The sequence below is a fragment of the Mobula hypostoma genome, chromosome 1, assembly GCF_963921235.1.
Source record: "Mobula hypostoma chromosome 1, sMobHyp1.1, whole genome shotgun sequence".
Lineage (NCBI taxonomy): Eukaryota > Metazoa > Chordata > Chondrichthyes > Myliobatiformes > Myliobatidae > Mobula > Mobula hypostoma.
The window spans coordinates 43386441-43406858 of NC_086097.1; the positions used below are offsets into that span (position 1 = coordinate 43386441).

Sequence of the window (20418 nt, forward strand, 5' to 3'; positions counted from 1 at the left end):
AGTTTTAAAAGATGAGGTATTTGGAAGATGTTAACTCTGCTGCTCAGGCACACATTAATTTACAATCACCAGTTCACACATTACATCTGATTATTATTGGACACTGGACTATGCATCTGGCTCCAACTTTCCATTTGATATAGCAGTAGATTAGTGCAGATGTTTGTCAGTTTTCATTGAAGTGAAATTATAAATGGACCTGCCAGAAGCATCAATACTAGAAAATCATAATTAGTGAATTCATTTTTTGTACTTAGCAAAAAGTGCACAAAAATTTCATCCCAAAAAGGTTAAAATACACGTTAAAAAGACCCAAGTAAAATAAAAATGAATCAAGAAGTACGCAAGGTATTTATTCAAGCTTTGCCTGTACTTTTACATTCTTCCAAGAAATAAGCATCAATATGTACAGCAAATTTATAATGATGCAACATAACCCAACCTAGAGCAATTCCTAATTAGACTATGACAAATGTAAAACATTTGGCACATCCTAAATTTCTTACAATGATGAAGGTCTGTCATGATCCAGCAATTCTAACCCACAAAAGGAAATACATCAACCAATTCCTCAATATAGCTGTCACGAATTGGAATTTAGTAGGTCCCTCTGCTAACTTTTGGGCCTTGGCGATGCATCAACCACAGAAATACAAAGCTCAGAGATTTAAAATACTCACTGATAGAGGACCCTACAGCTGATATAACCTTTATTGTTTTTTTAAATACAAAGATTTCCTGTTGTACCAAACAATTAATTCAACAAAATTAAATTACAGCCAAATGTACTCTTTTTACAACCAAAATGAACAGAAAAACTATATCCAGATTATGTATATAATTTTCTGAATTAGAAACTACTTTCATTAAAACAAAACTTCAACTAGAGTAAATAATCATTGCTCCAGGACATGAACAATATTTATACATATAGTACATTGTTGGTTCAATTTGAAACAATATTAAAATAAAGTTTAATAGATACAGGAAAAAAAAATTGTCCACAACACACCTGTTCCAGGAGTTTTTGCACATCCCATGAGTATCTCTCTACTTGCATTTAACTATTAAGTGCAACTTTATTTTAATATAAATCTATGATTGCAATATCCATCTCCCGAATCTCAAATTCAAGCCTGTAAGCAATGACTCAATTCTACCGAGAGCTTTCCAAGCTGCCTTCCAACCAATTTCAATTTAAAAATGAAAAGCAAAAAACTCAGTGCAAAGGATTTAAGTGAGATAAAAATTCAGAATTGATGTACTGTGAATAGAACAGTTTTGTTTTAATATATTTTCACTATACATTTGATTAAACTACATCAACTCTGAAAAGACCAAAGAAAGATATAAAGTTAAGATTTGTAAAACAGTTTTTGGTTTATTTTTAAAACTGCTAACACCAAGGGAACAGGTCCTTGGAGCTAGCAGTTGTCCGTGTTAGTGGAATAGATATACCCATGTCAACAGTTTTCAGTCATTGTTCCCCAGTGTTAGCTCTACACAATTCACAGCAGAATCCCGAACAAAATCACCACTATAATAAAATTTGAAAAGCGCTGTGGCTGAAGACCAGCTCCTGGCTCCAATGTCATTACTTCTTATCCTGTAGCGAAGGTTTGCAAGCAGTATGCGACAGCTATACTACAGTCCCACTCGGCGAATTGGCTTGGTTTTGGGATGACAAGCCCTGTAAACATAGCATTTCATATTGTTATATCTCTGACACTCGAACTGAACATTACTTCATTTCTCTATGACCTAATTAATTGTTTCATGTTTTCTGATGAGGCATAACGGCATAAGTAAATTAGGATTTTTTTTATCTTGATAATTGGGAACTTTATCCTGATAAAGTTTTGCTTCAATATCGACTTGAAATTTCAAATAAAAATAATGTAACTCATAAAGTTCCATATTAACACCAAGTTATTCATTTTCTATATTCTGGTTCTAGATAAAATTTGATTATCTAAATAAAACTTTTATTGTACACTTAAGAACAGACCATTGGAAAATATTTTGTAGCAGGTTGACCAACTCTAACATTAGAACACGGGGTATAATTTGGATTGCCCATCCCAGGCATACAAAAGCAGTTTTGTATTTCATCTTTTCCATGATGCTTACAAATAGGAACAACAAATTGTATTGGAAAGTGTCATCAAATCAAATTAATGGTGTTAAATGACAAACTCAGTCCATTTCTTTACAAAATTAGTACAGTTCTGCTGAAATTTACTTACACATAATAGAATCAAGTTGATAAAGTCAGCAAACAATGCCTGACCATGAAAATATACTTGTGTGCTACTCCGAGCCATCATTTCCATGCTCCTCCTCCCTCCCCCCGCCCCCAAGTTACTTGGATTACATATAAAATTACACATAAGCTACAAGGTCTCATACATACTAATCTAGATCAGAAATCAGCTTTAATATTTTAGTCTTAAGGGCACTTGCTTCAGTAAGTGTTTGTTTAAACTAAGATTTACAATTGTTCTAAATTTATACCATTACTAAACCAATATGCATTCCACAATTTTATCTTTTGGAATTAGAAACTCATCAGATGCACATAAGTGGGAGTGTCTCCAATCAGATTCACTTTAGGGTTCCCATACAGAGCTGGAGTGAGAGATAAATTACAACTATTAAAATAAATTAGAACTAAATATAATCATGGTTAAAGAATCTACAGCACTAAGTCATGCGCCAGAAATGCAAAAGTAGCACTGAATTGGTAGGTCAGTGAGATTTGAGTTATTTAGATATGCTGATAATCTGCATTGATTAAGATGATTATCTGGAGCTTCAGAGGTTAGTGATTGTTACCTATGATTATGATAAATGAGTAGACAGACAGGAGAGAGATAGACCAGCTGATTGAGTGGTGTTGCAACAACAACCTTACACTCCAGGTCAGAAAGACCAAGGAATTAATTGCAGATTTCAGGAAGGAAAAGTCATGGGAACATACACCAGTAGTCATCAACCAGCCCTGGAAAGGCTGAGCAGTTTCAAGTTCCTGGGCATCAACATCTTTGAAGATCTTTTCTGGGCGCAACATATTGGTAGAATTACAAAGAAGGCATGACAGTGGCTAAATTTCTTTAAAAGCCTGGTACATCATCATAATCTAGAAAATTTCTGCACATATACTGTGGAGAGTTTTCTAACTGGCTACATGACAATCTGGTATGGAGGTCTCTGCAAAGGATCGAAAAAGGCTATATCATGGGCACTAGACTCCCCATCATCGAGGACATCTTAAATACATGATGCCTCAAAAAGACTATATCCATCATTAAGGACCCCCATCATCCAGGCCATGCCCTCTTATTGCTACCATCAATATGGTGGTACAGGAGCCTGTAGATACACACATTTTAGAAACAGCTTCTACCTCTCTGCCGTCAGATTTCTGAATGGTCAATGAACCCATGTACACTACCTCACTTTCTTTTGCTCTGCTTTTGCTCTACTTTTTATTTTAATTATTGGAAGATGTAGCTTTTATTATGTATTACACAGTACAGCTGCTGCAAAACAACATATGCCAATGATATTAAACCTGAATCCAAACTTTAAATTGTAATTACAATTGAGTTGCAGACTGCTAAGTGTTGATCTTAACTTTTATTAGAATTTCCATATTAAAAAAAAACGATCATTCGAGAGTACCATGTTGAATCAGGGCCAGATCATGATGCAGGAGCTTCCACTGATTTTGACATATCTACCCAATTGTAAAGGACTGTTGCAACTACCTCAAGTTGGCTCAATGCAAAATTTGGAAATATCTTTCTAAGCAGAATTATTTGTTCTTGCATAATAAATTCAATTGAGTTAAAATGCCATTTCCTATACACCCTGGTGCAAAAAGTGAACAATAAACATGATACATCAAGTCATGTAAAACTTGCGGATAATTCTCAGTTTGGCTTAATTTCCCTAATCTTGGAATTCTCAAAGACCAATTGCCAAGATATGCCATGTAGAGGAAGGATGAATTCAGGGGTACAGGCAAAATAGATGTAAAGTATTGAATGAATACTTTGCGTGTATTCAAAGTGGGGAAATGATAAAAGCACTGGCACTGAAGAATGAACAAATAAGCAAAAGAAGGGGTAAACCAAATAACATTAGCAGGAAGCAACAACCATTAGTAGGAAAACCCTTATAAAATTTCTGAATGACAGCACAAGGTCAAGTCTTACGGACACAAGTAAGCATGACACAGTGTCAATAAAGGCAGAACATTTGACAATTTATATTTTAGTGAGGTACTTCATAAGGTTCCATATGCCAGATCAATTAAGTAAAAGCTGAAGGACAATGGAAAAGCCAGTCATAAGCACAAGAAGGTCTGCAAATGCTGGAAATCTGGAAAGATGTGATTAAGGGGCAGGTAACAACGGTTAATGCCAGATGGGAATTTTAGCAATCGAAAGGATGCACAGAGAGCTGCAGGGCTCACAATAGGCAGCTTGCTTCTGATATACAAATGATTAGACCCAATTAGACAGATCATTAAGTTTGCCACTACCAGAAAATGTAATAGGCCTGGGCTACAAGAAATTGCTAGTTAGAAAGGCACAAGACTGTCAAATGAAATGCAATCCAGAAATGTCTGTGGTGATGTATTTGGAAGGGCTAAATGTGGAAAGAAACATACAGTAACCATATAGTAAGGGAAGAAAGGAACAAGTTAAGATGGCATGTATATCCACAAGTTTCTAAAAATAGGATAAGAGATAAAGGTGTTAAAGAGTACCAGCTGTCACTGGCCAAGGCACAGAGGAAAAGTTGGAATCAGCCTACAATTTTATGAAATGTGTTATGGATGGAGTTTTGATTACCACAGTACGGGAAGGAAGAAGTATTGAGGTTTACAAGGACATGGTCATTGTTGTATATTTAGAAAATCAAGATGGGCACTGTTTTCTTTGAAACAAAGGAAAATTAAATAAAGTTCAATATGATTTTTTTTGAGAAAAGGGTAAACTACAAAGACTTTCTTCTTTTAACTAGGGCATTAAAGTTTGAATTAATTGGCAGCATTTGAGAAAGGTAACCTTTCAGGTCAATAGCTGCAACACATACAAAATGCTGGTGAACACAGCAAGCCAGGCAGCATCTATAAGAAGAGATACAGTCGACGTTTCGGGCCGAGACCCTTCGTCAGGACTAACTGAAAGAAGAGATAGTAAGAGATTTGAAAGTGGGAGGGGGAGGGGGAGATCCGAAACGATAGGAGAAGACGGGGGGGGGGGGGGAGGAGGCTGGAGTGGAGCTGAGAGCTGGAAAGTTGATTGGCAAAAGGGATACGAAGCTGGAGAAGGGAGAGGATCATGGGATGGGAGGCCTAGGGAGAAAAAAAGGGGGAGGGGAGCAGAGGAAGATATAGTGAGAGGAACAGAGGGAGGAGAGAGAGAAAGAAAGGGGAAAAAATAAAAAATAATAAATAAGGGATGGGGTAAGAAGGGGAGGAGGGGCATTAACGGAAGTTAGAGAAGTCAATGTTCGTGCCAACAGGTTGGAGGCTACCCCAACAGAATACAAGGTGTTGTTCCTCCAACCTGAGTGTGGCTTCATCTTGACAGTAGAGGTGGCCATGGATGGACATATTAGAATGGGAATGGGACGTGGAATTATATGGCCACTGGGAGATCCTGCTTTCTCAGGCGGACAAAGCATAGGTGTTCAGCGAAATGGCCTCCCAGTCTGCGTCGAGTCTCGCCAATATATAGAAGGCCGCACTGGGAGCACCAGATGCTATATCACCCCAGCTGACTCACAGGTGAAGTGTCGCCTCACCTGGAGGGACTGTCTGGGGCCCTGAATGGTGGTGAGGGAGGAAGTGTAATTTTGCTTTTAATTACAAAATTTTAGCTTTTCAACTATACTAATGTTAATGGGATCAGAGGGGCAAATTGCAGTGAGATGAGGAACTCACCAGCTTGAAAGGGTGTTTAAAGGAGAACCCTCATCGCATTCAAAATGTCTGCTATTAAATTTACTGGGCTACGGACCAAGAGTGTTATTAACTCAAAGCCCATTTTTGGTATCTTGTGCTGCAAATTTCCAGGATTCTACAAGATTGAAAATATAAAATATCTTCTAGCAGTTGCACCATGACTAATGACAATGAACATTAAAATAAGACCAATCTTCATAGTTCCAAACTCTTGGAAGATTAGAATACTCTTTAGAAACTTAAATATGTGAATGCAAATAGATTACTGTTAATGTTTTACAGCATTAAAATTGATGATCTATTCACAAGTCATTAAACAAGCCAAGGGTCACAAAATAATTAAAAAGAAAAAGTAGTATTTCTTTTAGTTTACTCACCATTTATAGTGCATTAACCACACTTTGTTCTGCACAATGATTGACTTTCATCAAATCAGAACATTTTTCTTAATCTGGGTGAAATGTGATAATTTGGTCGAGTTTGAATTGATGAAAATTCAGCAAACCAATACCCTGTAGTGAACTTTACATTGCATAAAGTTCAATTTACAAGTATAATTGTAATAACAAAGCAACATCTGAAAACAGAATCGCAGGCTGCTCCAGTAAACTTTAAATTTACATGCTTTTTAAAATAATCAGTATAATGAAGTTCTTAAGATCCTCAGTTATCTGAATGCAGTTTGACAAGGAGCTCCATTTGTCAGTGTATATACTAAATAGCATTTTTTCCCTCAACCATTAAATAGTGCAATGCCCAAGGGGAAAAAGAATACCAAATCTTATTAAAACAAAACTTCCTGCCAGTGCAAATTTATTTTATTATTTATTTGGCGATGCGGCATGGAGTAGGCATGCCACCCAGCAACCCTCACCACCTGACAAATTTGATTAACCCTAACCTAATTACAGGACAATTTACTATGAGTAATTAACCTACCCAGTACGTCTTTGGACTGTGGGACGAAACCTGAAGACCCAGAGAAAACCCAGGCATTTCACAGGGAGGACATACAGAGACTCCTTACAGAATGGTGTCGGAATTGAGCTCCCAACTTGGGAACGGCCGAGCTGTAATAGCATCATCTACCTGCCACGCTATCGTGGCATTCATATATTCCAAGAGATGGACTGTGAAGCCAACTCAGCTACACTAAACTCCACGCTAAATTAATGGCAGTGGTCGGCTACTCTAAGAACAGAAAACTTTAATGAAACATCTACTGCATTAAGTTAATTTGCAAAAGAAAAAAAATGATCCCCAGGCAATTTCCCATTTTAAAAAAAAATCAAAATTTTTTTACAGCCTTAAAGTGCTTTTATGTTTGCATTTTAATGACAGTGTGCATGAAGCATTAACAAAGTTGCAAAAACTTTGATTGTGTAAGATGTTTTATATAGCAAGTAATAATTTAGGTGAAAGAGTAGTAGGGACATTTATCTCAATTACAATGATTTCTTTAAAGAGAATAGTTCCAGTGTTTCAAAGGAGAGCAGAACCTACTGTAAACCTAGTGATACTAATTTTAATGTACAACTGTACTCTTTCCAAATTGCAGTTTTACCATAAACCATCACTGTCCCCAAAGCTTCCATTATATTTTGCATATACAGCATTTACTTCTTTAACAGTGATAGTCAAAGCAATACACTCCCTGGGATGTCTACTATATTGACCATTACTGTATCCAAAAATGACCTTGAACAATGAATTTGCAGTTAGTTAACTAAATCACAACTTCCCCATTTCAAAACAGTCTCCAGTGGAACTGTAGTTTCATCTGCAATCACCTGTACTCCATAACTGTTTGTTTAAAGTTCGCTGTAAAAGTGTATGGACAATAATACTGTGCTGAAACTGAAAATAGCTGTGACCTCAGTGGATGAAATCAGACAGAAGCAGAGGACATCTCAGATGTTTATGGATCATCAGTCATAATGTTTTCATTTTCAGACAAGAGCAAATGTGTGGAAAAATCCAAACCTTTCTATGGATGCTCTGTTAGCTTTGTTAAAATGACATCTCAGAGCATGTCTCCTCATTGAATGTACTGAATTTACTAAGTTGCTGTCCACGTGCAGCAGACAAAAACCAGGCTCAAAGTCTTGTTATTAAATGTACTTGAACTTTGAAATTTTTTTTGGAAAAGAGATACGGCATGAAGTAGGCCCTGTGCCACCAGCAATCCCCCAATATAACCCTCGCCTGATCATGGGACACTTTACAATGACTGATTAACCTACTAACGGGTACATCTTTTTCTATATTGTGTTTAATTTATTCTGAAGAGCACCCAGTCTACAAGTCCTCTCAGTCCTTGGGCTATTTCACAACCCTTTAATCTGACATGTTAAAGAGATACAATGCTATTTCCCTCATTTACTAAGGTTCCAATTGTCTTTCAGCTACTTCTGGTGTAATTTTTCCCATAAATAATTAGGCTACAAGGTCAGACTTATGCACTGAGACCAGTGGTCCCCTTCCTGACAGCCTAATCATCCAGAACAAAGTAACCTGCCTGGTGGCATCAAATCCACCAACTGAAAACTTCAATTATCCATTCCGGTTATAGCTCAACAGCATCCCACAAAACCACATTACACCTACAAACGGTGGAGGGCAACGGGCATAGACCCACCACTACTTCCAAATCCCACATACTGGGGATGCATTGACATTCCTTCATCAGCATCTTAAAACCATACTATTTCCTTACTTGTTAGCACCATACCAGTACTTCAACCACCCAAACTGCAGCATTTCATGACAGTAGCTCACCACCACGGGAAATCGAAGTATACAGTAAACATCAGCACATTCGCAGCCCCTTTTTTGAAAAGAAAAGCTATTCAGGTAAAAAGAAACTAGAATGGAATGACCAATATTTATTTGCTAGTTTTACTGGAAATAGTTTAACATAAAAATGAGGTCATAAAATATTGAGAGCACAGAATCAGATATTTATACAGCACTTTTCAGGATCTTGCAGTGTTCAAAACACTTAGTGGTACTTAAGAGTATTTAGTTGGCCTGGTAAGCACAGTCAGTAATGGCCAACCAGTAATGTGATGACCACAGAATGCATATGACATTCTCCGGGATACAAATATTAGCCAGGAGAAAAGGGATAACTCAAGTTGGTCTTCTTTAAAACAGTACAAATTGGAGAATGTAATGGACATTGGTATAATACTTGATCCACAAAATGGCAATGGAGAATATTTTCATTCCTTAGATTTTCATGAGACTTAAACCCATTACCTTAAAATTTACATCAAATTGCTTTCTACCAAATCAGTGCTAACACAGCTTCTCCTAAAAACTACCTTCCCATTAATTAATCTTGGAAACTACAATGGGTTCATAAATTACAAGTTACGTATTAATTTTGAAATTAAGATATACACTTCGGAAGACAACTTGCATTTTGGATAATGCATCATCTATAGAAGTTTATTCAATCCTGTTCTCTTTGAAGCCAGAAATTTCATAAATAAATGTTAATCTAGATCAGCTGTTACAACAGATTGCTCCTGCTAGACAATGAAAATGACTGAAACATTTGCAGTATTTTCAGAAATCAGTTATAGATTTAGAAGCTATAATTTCATTCAGTAGAGAAGCTGGTTGCCTGCACATTCTACTATTAATTCAAACATTATGGAAATGAAATTCATTAATAAGAGACAAATGGTTAAATGAAAACTACTGGTGGAATTGTGTAAAAACCGAACTGGAAATGTTTTTTTTAAATAACAATGAGCGACAGAGTAATTAACATATTTCACACTTATTCACACTTGAAACTTACGGGATTGGAAGATGCTTACATGAAATTTACAGATCAGAAACTGCATAGCAGAATTCATTTGACAGTACAGTGGATAAGTGTACAAGTAATCCTTTCCAAAGATCAAACAAATTCAATGAGCTATCAGTTTTAAAAAGTGCAGATTCAGGTTTTTAAAAAATCTTAAATTGTATAAGGTTTCAGAAATTTCCCCAAATTAATCTTTTCATTTCACACAATTAGTGAATTTAATCAAATTTGATTGTCAGCATGCTTCCAACATAATTAAAACTGAAATAGTGCAGTCAGTATTTTATTAGTTGGCAGAAGAAATGCAATTTTTTAAAGTGTTAACTGCGCAGATTTTTTTATATTTATACAAGATTTCAAACAACAAATTTTTAAAAAAGCTTACACAAAGACCACAAAGCTAATGGCTGTATCAAGCTTGTAATTCTTGATCCAACAAGTTTTTACTGACAATGTTATAACAGTTATTCTAAACCTTGTTAGCACAGTCAGAAGAACTGAAACAACAACAATTATGTACAAGATATATCTATTTAATACACACCAGCAGTATTCACTGGTTGTTGTCCAAACTGAATTAAAAGATATTTACACCTCACCAAATTCCACTGTAAAAATTGTGGACTGTTCTGGTACACACCAGATCATTTAAACATGCACAACTTTTTACAGAGATGTACAATTAGTTCATACAGAACATTATAAATATGCCCAATGTTTAACAACAAAAATATTATACACATTATTCCATTTAAAAGCACTTAACCTTCATTTGGAAAAAAAAGTGATGCTTTTCACAAAATCAATGTGTGATTGCAAGGTGAACTATCCTCATATGACTATCACATGAGGGAGGTGTGGAGGGAGATTGGAAGGAAATCAATGGTAAATAATAAATATGACAAACCATACCAAATGTTAATCACAAAAAAAGATGGCCCAATGTTTTTGAGTATTATATTTTCATTAGCCCTGCACAATCTGGAAATGAAATGCTAGGCCTCAATGACAAAAAACCCCACAACTTTTCCCATTTAATATACTAATTTATCGCATTCATCAGTTTTTAGCTAGTGAAACAGAAGTGCTTGTTGACTGGAAGTATCAAGCATTGCTTTAAAAACAAATTACTACAGAACAATTTAATTTTGGACTTGAGTGCCTGTGAAAAGGAAATCAATTATGGTCAAAAAGTTATTTTTGAAAATAATATAATTGCTCTGAAGAGGAAGAGTTTTTGTTTTATTTATATATTATAAAACTTAGGTCTAAGAGCTCAGACTTACCACTTTACCAGGCCTTGCCCATGTGCAAATAAATCCCTCCTGACAGGCAGTGACTATACAGTCTTCAAGAAATATTAAAACAGTCAGTCTTTCATGTGCTATCTTTTTACAGATAAGAGGCTCTAACAAGGGTACATCATCCATTCTAGGGCAGAGAGAAGTTCCCAGAGTCTTGGCAGAGTCCATTTTAGTTTTGGTGACTAGATTTAGTTTGTCACTGCTTTTGCTGGAAATGTGACCCATGCTGTGATTTCGTTTGTGATCCTTCTCATGATGTCTTTCCTTGCGGTCGTGTAGTGATAGAGTCGCAAATTTACTGACTCCTGAAGCAATTGCACCATCCATGACACTGCTTTTGTTACTGGCATTCGAAACGGCAGAGTGCGGTAGACTATTTGATCGAGGAAGAGGAGGAGGTAAGGAGTTGCTGGGTGTTGTTGTGATGCTACTGTTACCATTGCTTCCAGTACTGGTTGTAACATTTCCACCTGATGGACTTGTGGCATTCATCACATTTGTGTGTGTCCGAGCACGTGAAAGAGGTTGATGAGGGAACAGGATGTCTTCTGTTAGATCCCATAAACATAGCTGGGTGTCTTGGCCCACAGAGCCAAACCTATAAGTGACACTCACAGGACGACTGTCTGTAGAATTCCTTTTGGACAACCTAGACTGTGTACTATTTGCTCGATCTCTGCCAAAGTGTATTTGGTCTTGGAAATCCTCATCGCTCCCACTGAACTCCATGGGATCATTTTCTTCTACGCTAGTGGTATAAGGGTCAAATGCAACAACGCTGACCCATGACTTATGTCCATGTCCCCTGGCTATTACACGACAATCAGTAAAAGACCACACGGTCACCAGATCATCTTCTCCACCTGTTACAATATATTTTCCATCCGGACTCCAGCATACACACAGCAGTCCTCCAAAGTAACTTTTCATTGTGCCATGTAGTTCAACAGAATCAAAGTTAAACACACGAAGAAATCCATCCTGACTAACACAAGCAAGGTACTTCCCATCTGGAGAGAATGCAAATTCATTCAGTGCCCCCTCACCAACTGTCCATTTGAGTAAAGGGTTTCGTGTAGATTTGCTTTTGCAAGTGTGAACTGCATAACTGTCTCCTTGTTTCAGTGGCTGATAATGTGGTGCAGTGGTCCCACAAGAGTGTTCCACATTATACAAGTACATACTGCCACTGGAATGAGATACTAAGAAGAGGCTTTCCGAGCCAGGCACCCATTTTACACAAGTTACTCGTGACTTGTCTATTAACCTCTGAGGAAAAAAAAAGAGAAAACAATTAATTGTTCTGCTGCACTCTATCTTCCAAACTATATAGAAGCAAAAGTGTAATAAAATTGAATTTAGTCAATTCCCTTTACATAAGCCTTTTAAAGTAATAACAAGACATACAATTTCTTATATAGCAAGTTAACTGGTATATTTTATAGTTAGAACCACTTATTATTGAATGTTAAGTGGAAAGACATTGGTAGTCAATTTTATCTTCAATAAATCAAATCTATGGATTACAGCATGTATCATAACTTATGATCTCAAACGCTCCTAGGTTTGGTAAATTTAACAAATCACCTTGAGAATAAGAATAACAAAAGTGTATCTGGACTTGATACATAATTAGTGGCCTTTTATCTCCTAAATGAAACTGCTCACAAGTAGTATCGTCTTCAGGATCCTGTTGCTCATAATTATTTTGTCACAGATCTTCCTGATTCCAATTAAAATTTTTGCTTGTTTGGAATATTTAATATCTTCCCTTCAAAATAAACAGTTCCAAATCTTTCAGCATCTGAGTTTTTTTATTTAAGTATCAATCTGGTTGTCCTTTTTTGTGTGCCTTTCAATATTGCAAAATTTCAAAATATTCCTGCATGTCAACACAATGTCCTTGCTCACACTCATCCCGAGACTTGTGTTCCATCCTTTGCACAATACACAGCAAAATTCAAATTTCTTTCCATTCTTATCGTCCAAAAGGCAGCTATTTTCCCACTCAAATTCCCTCTTCTAGTGTCACTGAATTTGTCCACATTAAATCTCATTTCCTGTTCATTAACTCATTTTAAAAATAAAGATCTGGGTCAGTTTGAACTCTGCCTCTTGCTTATTGTTTACATACGCTCTCTCCAATAGGCAGGCACCTGCAAACCATTAGCTTTTGTTAGCAATTATTTGTATACACAACAAAGGCCTTTCTGGAACTCTGCAGGTGTCATTTTACCACTATTGTGTCTCCATCTTCAGCAGCTTTTGGATTTCTACAATTAACAAGGATTTTTATCCACCATGCTTCCTTACCTTGTAGATACTTTTTTTTTTCCAAAAGCTCACTTTGAGAAGAATTCCTGTCAGAAATGCCCATTATTCTCTCAAAGAACAATCACATTTGATAAAAATATTTCACCAATCTATTGGAACGGTCTAGCAACGCTTACAATTATGCTATTTTTTTTAAGTACATTATCCTAAGGTACTACTCCTGTTTCTATTAACTCCTACAGTATGTCATCATTACTGGCCACCAGGTTCACTTTTCATGAGGCTACCCTCTCATCTTTTAACTTCCAAATTATTATTTTTGGCTTCTCTCCCCCCGCCCCCAATTTGATTTGATGATAGGATTGCCAAGCTCTTGCAAACACAGGAATTAATTGAGAGACAAGTTGCAAAATGGATAGCAAGCTGATTGAAAAACAGCAAAATTGGGATTAAAGGTAGATAATTCAATAACAAAAAGTTGGAATTAATGCTTCACATGATCCAGAATCAAAAGCAAAATCTGAGCCTGACAAATTTAGAATTGGGGTGGAGTGTAGGGAGGGTATTCCTTCAGTAAAGGTAGATGGGGGCAAAAATGAGGAAGATGTTATTAAAACTGTAGAACATTTGTAATTGACAAACTTCAACGTGGATAAGTGCAAGCCAGACCGTTTTCTAAGAAACAGAGTAGATACTCAAAGTGTGTCTATTGGGCTGCAATTGCAAATCTCCTTAAAAGTAATCACAGAAGTTAGTAAAAACAAATAATGCACATCTACAGAGATCTAAAAATCTGAGTTGTTAAGCTTGTATACCATTTTGGTTATACTATATCCCAAGTACTGTAGCCTACAGTATGGACAGAAATAAGCCTGGCATTCAGATATCCCTCCCAATACCTACGGATCCAATAGTTCTCAGACTTCCAATCAGAGAGTCAGGTGACAAGACTTGAAGTGGCTTCAGCCAGCATGTTATCAATGCCCTGCCCATGAAACACACTCAATTAGTGGCAGAACTTCATCTTCTTGAAAGCCTAAACTATTAAAAACATGAACAAAGAACAATCTTTCATATCTGAACTGCCAGGCCAAGAATTTTCGTTCAAATGACTGGGAATTCTAATCCTATCCCAGATCAGGCTGATGATGAATCAACCAGGCAGATTACCTAGCAATGCTGTGAAATCCTAACAAGATTGGATTCTGCTGCTGAACTCTGATCTCTGCCACTCATTTCTTCCTGGGCTGCACAAGTCCAGAAAATATTTCATTTTCTACAGCTGATTTCACTTCCAAATCACCAGCCACAGTCTGCTTGACTTTACAATATACAGAGGGTGGGGAAAGTGCAGAAATGATTTATTAGAATAAAACTAGAAATGAGAAAAATGATTGAAAATGCTGGCTTTTCTCTCAAAAAGACTGAGAAATGATCCAACAGAGGCTTTTAAGATTATGAAAGAATTTTCAGGTAATATGCAGAAGCTTCTAAATGGGAGCCACAACTAAGGATCACATGCAAATAAAGATATTAAAAGCCCATTAGAGAGTTTGGTGCAACAGGTTTTACAAAGTGGTTAGGGTGATGAATCTGCTACCAGAAGAAATAGTTTGGGAAACAACACAACAGAGATCTACCCAGTATAGTAGCCAAATACTAGTAGGCAGGATACAAGCCATCTCTAGCAATATACTCAGGAGAAACTATCAAATGGTGGATTTAATTAGTGCAAACCTGAACAATTATCAGCAAGCTAGCCAACTAGCCATCAACTATGGCAGCCATAGCTTCTTATAACCACAAATAGAGGTCAATTTCAGGCTCTCAGAATTTTTGTAGTTCACATGCTTCTGCTGAACTGATAGGATACCTATGGTATATTCTGCCTTCCATTTTTTTCTTTTGATGCTAGTGCTCATCTCCCCCTTGTATAAATCAGGTACATTAATGGGTTTAGATAAAAAGGTTAAGAGGTGATCTGGGAGCGTACAATAGCCACACCCGCTCAGACCACCCCGCCTCACCACCCCAAAAGTAAATGCTTAATGTATTGCTGTCATCAGTTGCTCCTGTAATTTTGTTTAACCCTTTGGAATGATTACCTGATGTCACTACTTACTTTATAACTTGGCTCCAATTATGTGATCGTGCTATTTGCATGAATCATTTCTGGATTTCCAAAGGCATAGTATGGAAATTCTGAAGTTGAAGTCTGTGATTCATCATGACATAGGCTACAGTTTTGCAATTAAATATCCTGAAAATATTACATGGTGTTGCCTAGATTTGACTATTGCTTTGTAAATTCAATGACACAATACTCTATAGTATCATTAAGTTTAGAGATTGTGAGGTTAAAAATAACAATTCACTTTCTAACTTAATCTTTACCTACTGTTATATTCAAAAAAGTTAAAAATTAGCTAAGCTGCTCTGAAAGTTACACTGGTATCTCAGCATAAGTCTGGAGAGTGCAGATTCAAGGTTGAACATTCACAGTATATATATCTTCATCTGCAGTGACATCCACTGAACTGGGGTTCAAATCCCTAATCTCCCATTGCTACATGCTGTTGTATTGGAAGGCTAGGGCAAATCCCTCTTCTCAGCAAAGAAATTGAGCTCAGGGGTTTTTTGTGAAAACTTGTCAAATAGTTGCCACTGGCCCTTGCATTTGTTACCATAGGAAAATATCTGGGGAACTAACAAGGGGATACAGCAGCTTCCATCTCCTTCAACAAATTGCTCCCCGGTCTTCTGAAATGAGCAGCCATCCAGCTTGCCGTGATTAGCCATCACCGACTTCAGGCAGCTTCCCTTATCAAACCATTGGGCAATCCATTGCTGGGGGAAGTGCAGGACTTTTGCACCAGTTTAACCAGCACAGCAACACTTAATAACACATACATGCAGACATGATGCTATAATTACCACTCAGCTCCGACAAAAATGCTCTCAGTCAGCATTTTTTAAATCATTAATTTAGCTTTCCCACTGAGCATAAATTGAGAAACTATATCCCCTGTAGCTTTCACCTGCTTGCCATATTTATTTCCAGTTATTTTTCCATATCTATTCATCTCACTTCAATGTACTTCTCATTACTTTAAAAACTAATCCTTATTCTTAACAGTTAAGCCAACGCCCAGCATTTTAACCCTTTTTCCTTCTGCCAAGTCTTATTTTTCCTGTACCCAGTACATTGTATTACTAAACCCAATCTACTTTATATTTAGTGTTGTTTTCACTACCGACTTTGTCAAAATAAACTTTTCTGAAGTTTCTGCATCCTTTTCAACCAAATTCCTAAAATTTTCACTTCTCTGCTACCAAGATTATTAAACTCTTGTTTTATTTGACCTGATGGTCTCTGGCACATACCCATGAAAACTTTCCTGTCACATGAATCTTATCTCTAACCCTCCCAAAGTAAATAGGTCCATCTTTGGTTTGTTAATTCTCTATCAAATAACAGGTCCACAACAGAAACCTCCAATTCTCTTATTTGTTTTACCATTTGCATTTAAGGTTTAAGCAGCCCATTAGTCAGTGACCAATGAGTTGCCCTTTCTCTACTTTTATTAATATTTACTAAAGGCCATGAAGTACTGCACTCATTTCCTACCCATACCCAAATGCACATCCACCCCAACCTCTAAATTTACTATACGAATATTTTATCCAAGCCACTGAACTATGTTTTCTTACAAAAAGATCAGGGAGATGCGTCATGACTGAACTTCCTCACTAAAATGTTACATGATGACTAGGACATATTAGGAATGTCTTCGCATCAATTTTAAAATCTCAAGTAAAGCAAAGTTAGTTTGTCAACAACCAGCAAAAAAATTCAAGACTTTTGATGATACCTCAAATAAGAAAATCACTGGAAGTACACACTTAAGCCAAAAGAACATTCTGATACAGGAAACATTTAAAATAAGTTGATAAGTGCATGATTTGTTTTTGTTTTAAAGTTTATCTCAGGGTAGGTAGAACTCAAAATTAGTACTTCAGTTGTAAAATAAAATATCAAATTTCATCTAGAGGAAAATGTTCACTTCCTTGATATCTGCACTCAAGAAAGATAGTTGGTCTTACATTGTTGGTTTTCCAGATTATAACATTATAACTAGGCACACCAGTCAATTCCTTACAGCAAGAAATAATTTAAATATTCAAACAAAACTGTTCTGAACATATATTGGGAATAGAATTTAAAGTTATTTTAGCCATTCACAAGCAAGATGCTGTTCAAGTGTTCACCTCTTAACCTACTGAAAATATAGTCAAGACTCGTTTTTGAACAGCTCTGATTTGGATAAATTACTCTACTGATTTCTTATTAAATGTTCATGCAGCATAATTTGTCATCAATTATTCTGATCACCTGTACATTATCTCATTTTTCTCTTTCTTGATAACATACAACTAAATTGCTTGAACTGATTCATACTTGTAATATTACTTGAAATTTCAGCTGAATTTTCAGCTTTTGAATGCAAGTGGTAATAAGTTAGACATGCAACAATAGGGAAAGAAAATTATAACTGACATTTTAAGGAAGACAATATAAGGAAAATCAAAGGGATTCTCGATCTAGCAGTTCCAGATTTAAAGATCTCCTGCAATATGCAATTACTCATTTGTGATTGACTGATGACTGCTAAAACACATTGAAAGTTAAACAACTGGAAATGTGGGGTAACTATGATGTAGTGATTAGGTTGTGCTTATTTAGTAACACTTACTTCCTCATTAAATAACTTGCTAGTTTCTTTCTTTACAGGGTCTATAAGTTGAACCTGTCCTGCAGAAAAGCCCACAAGGAGCGAGACACTTTCGGCTGTAGCTGTCAGATGATTGAAATCGTGGCAGGTGGGCTGTGTTCCCTTGTATATCCGCTTGTCTATAGGTTTGCTTAAATCTGCAGCCTAAGGAAGCAAAAAGAAACATTGATCATACTTTTGTTTTTGACCTCTCACATCCAACTCAATGAACATTCACGAATTCCACACACAACTGTGGAATATTACAAACTACATAATCTGCAAACATTAAAATTCTTTATTTCATACTGTTCACAAGTACATAATACAGTTTGTGATCAAAAGCCAAGATGTAGTAACCAAGGACTAAAGTGTAGGTGTAAACAATAACAAAGGAATTCTTTGGCAACTTTCCTATGGAAAAATTTCTAAGAAGTCATTTAACTGACTTCATGTTTCAGTATTGTTTACTTTTTGCCTGCAAAAAAAATCAAAAAACTTTCCTCATGCTGCAAGCAAGTAACATAAAGAACCATCTATTTTAAACATTAGCTTGTTCACCTAGATTTTTTAAAAGTATAGGAACATACAGAAACTTTAGTTTTATTAGGAAAAGAGTTTTGCCAAATATTAGGAAGTGTTTCCATCTATGACATTACATCAAAGTTTTCTTCTATCCACGATTTATGAAAAAGGTTCAAAAACAATTCAGACTAATCCAAAGAGTCTAGTGTAATGTAAATATAGTCAAATTCTGCTGACAGTATTACTGCATTGGTGATGATGAATACTGATACTACTGAAAGATATTTTAATGGAATATATGAGCTGCTATCACTAATAAATATAGGTTTGAACTTTGTGGTATTTTTCCTCCCCCACTTGCATTTTCAGTTCTCACATCAGATTAGCCTGTGTGCATAATACCTGTGGGTCTTTTCCACCTCTGAAAAGCTAAATATTCCTACATTTACAAAACCAAGTTTTTAGAAAACCAAGATACTATGCAAAGAGTTTGAGGATTTTAACATCTAGAATTGTTTAACAGTTGTGACAAAAACAGTAAACAGCAGATATCTGTAGTTAAGAGGCCTAAGTGTCCCCACACAAGTAACCTTGCAAGGTTATAGTTTGCCAATTCAATCAGATATCCTTCAGGATAAACTAAGGGCCACGTTTATGTAATGTGACTACAACAAATTGGTCCAAATCTAAATAATACTAATTATTCAGTGGATGCCAAAAACACTAATTAAAGCATTTTCTCATTAAAATAGCTTACACATACCAAGACTTTTTCAAAAATCAAAAAGAATGTTACATAGCAATTCAAGCAACACACACAAAATGCTGGTGGAACGCAGCCGGCCAGGCAGCATCTACAGGAAGAAGCACAGTTAACATTTCGGGTCGTCCTGACGAAGGGTCTCGGCCCGAAACGTCGACTGTATTTCTTCCTATGGATGCTGCCTGGCCTGCTGCGTTCCACCAGTATTTTGTGTGTTGCTTGAATTTCCAGCATCTGCAGATTTTCTCGTGTTTACATAGCAATTCTATGGCTCAGGCACTCAACCAAGACAATGGTATCATAACATTGGCCATCAATAAGTTTCGGTTCTCAGTGATGAATTTTCAAAATCTATGGAAGCATATCATTCCACTTTCATGTTGACAGACGCTAAACCATTTCCACCAGTCTGATGATCTTCCACAAGTGCTGCACCAACAGTTCAACTTGAACTCTCACGATATTCAAATTAAAATGCAATCCTGCAGACTTAAAACACGATCTTATTTGGTGTTGTCGACAGGCATGTCCAGTTTAGTATCTGCAAGGGGAAATTTAACATCAAACAATATCCGTAACACCAAAAAAAAAATGCAGTTCCTCCCAATTCGGATAGAAACAATGCTGCAGCATTACAGCAGTTGGTACTGTTGAAGACAAAACTGACGACAGATTACATATTCTAGAGCAACAATCAATCAGCTGGAGGAACTCAGTGGGCTCAGCAGAATCCATGGGTTTGGGGAGGGGGGCGGTGGCAGAAGAGATGGTGGCAAAATTCTGCATGGTAACAGACAGTTGGTATTATTGCCTGACAGATCTAGCAACCTGGGATCAATACCAGTCTCAAGTGCTGTGTGCGGCTTTCATGTTTTCCCTATGTCCACATTGCTCCCATTCTGTTAGGTTAAATTGATGTCTCTGTTAATTGTCCCTTGCATATGTGGGTGGTAGGAGAATCAGGGCAGAGAGGATGGCCA

The 20418-nt window shown here is 36.6% G+C and overlaps 1 protein-coding gene across 1 annotated transcript in view; it reads right to left on the bottom strand.

Annotated features, from left to right (window-relative positions):
* Positions 1–68: 68 nt before the first annotated feature.
* wdr20a (WD repeat domain 20a) overlaps positions 69–20418 on the bottom strand; it is a 44029-nt gene continuing 23679 nt past the window's right edge. The window contains exons 2-4 of the mRNA XM_063047274.1: positions 18133–18315; positions 11087–12373; positions 69–1690 (exon numbers count right to left, since the gene is read on the bottom strand). Coding sequence (XP_062903344.1) covers positions 1640–1690; positions 11087–12373; positions 18133–18315 — 1521 coding nt within the window. The 3' untranslated portion in view covers positions 69–1639. The remainder of the gene's footprint in view (positions 1691–11086; positions 12374–18132; positions 18316–20418) is intronic.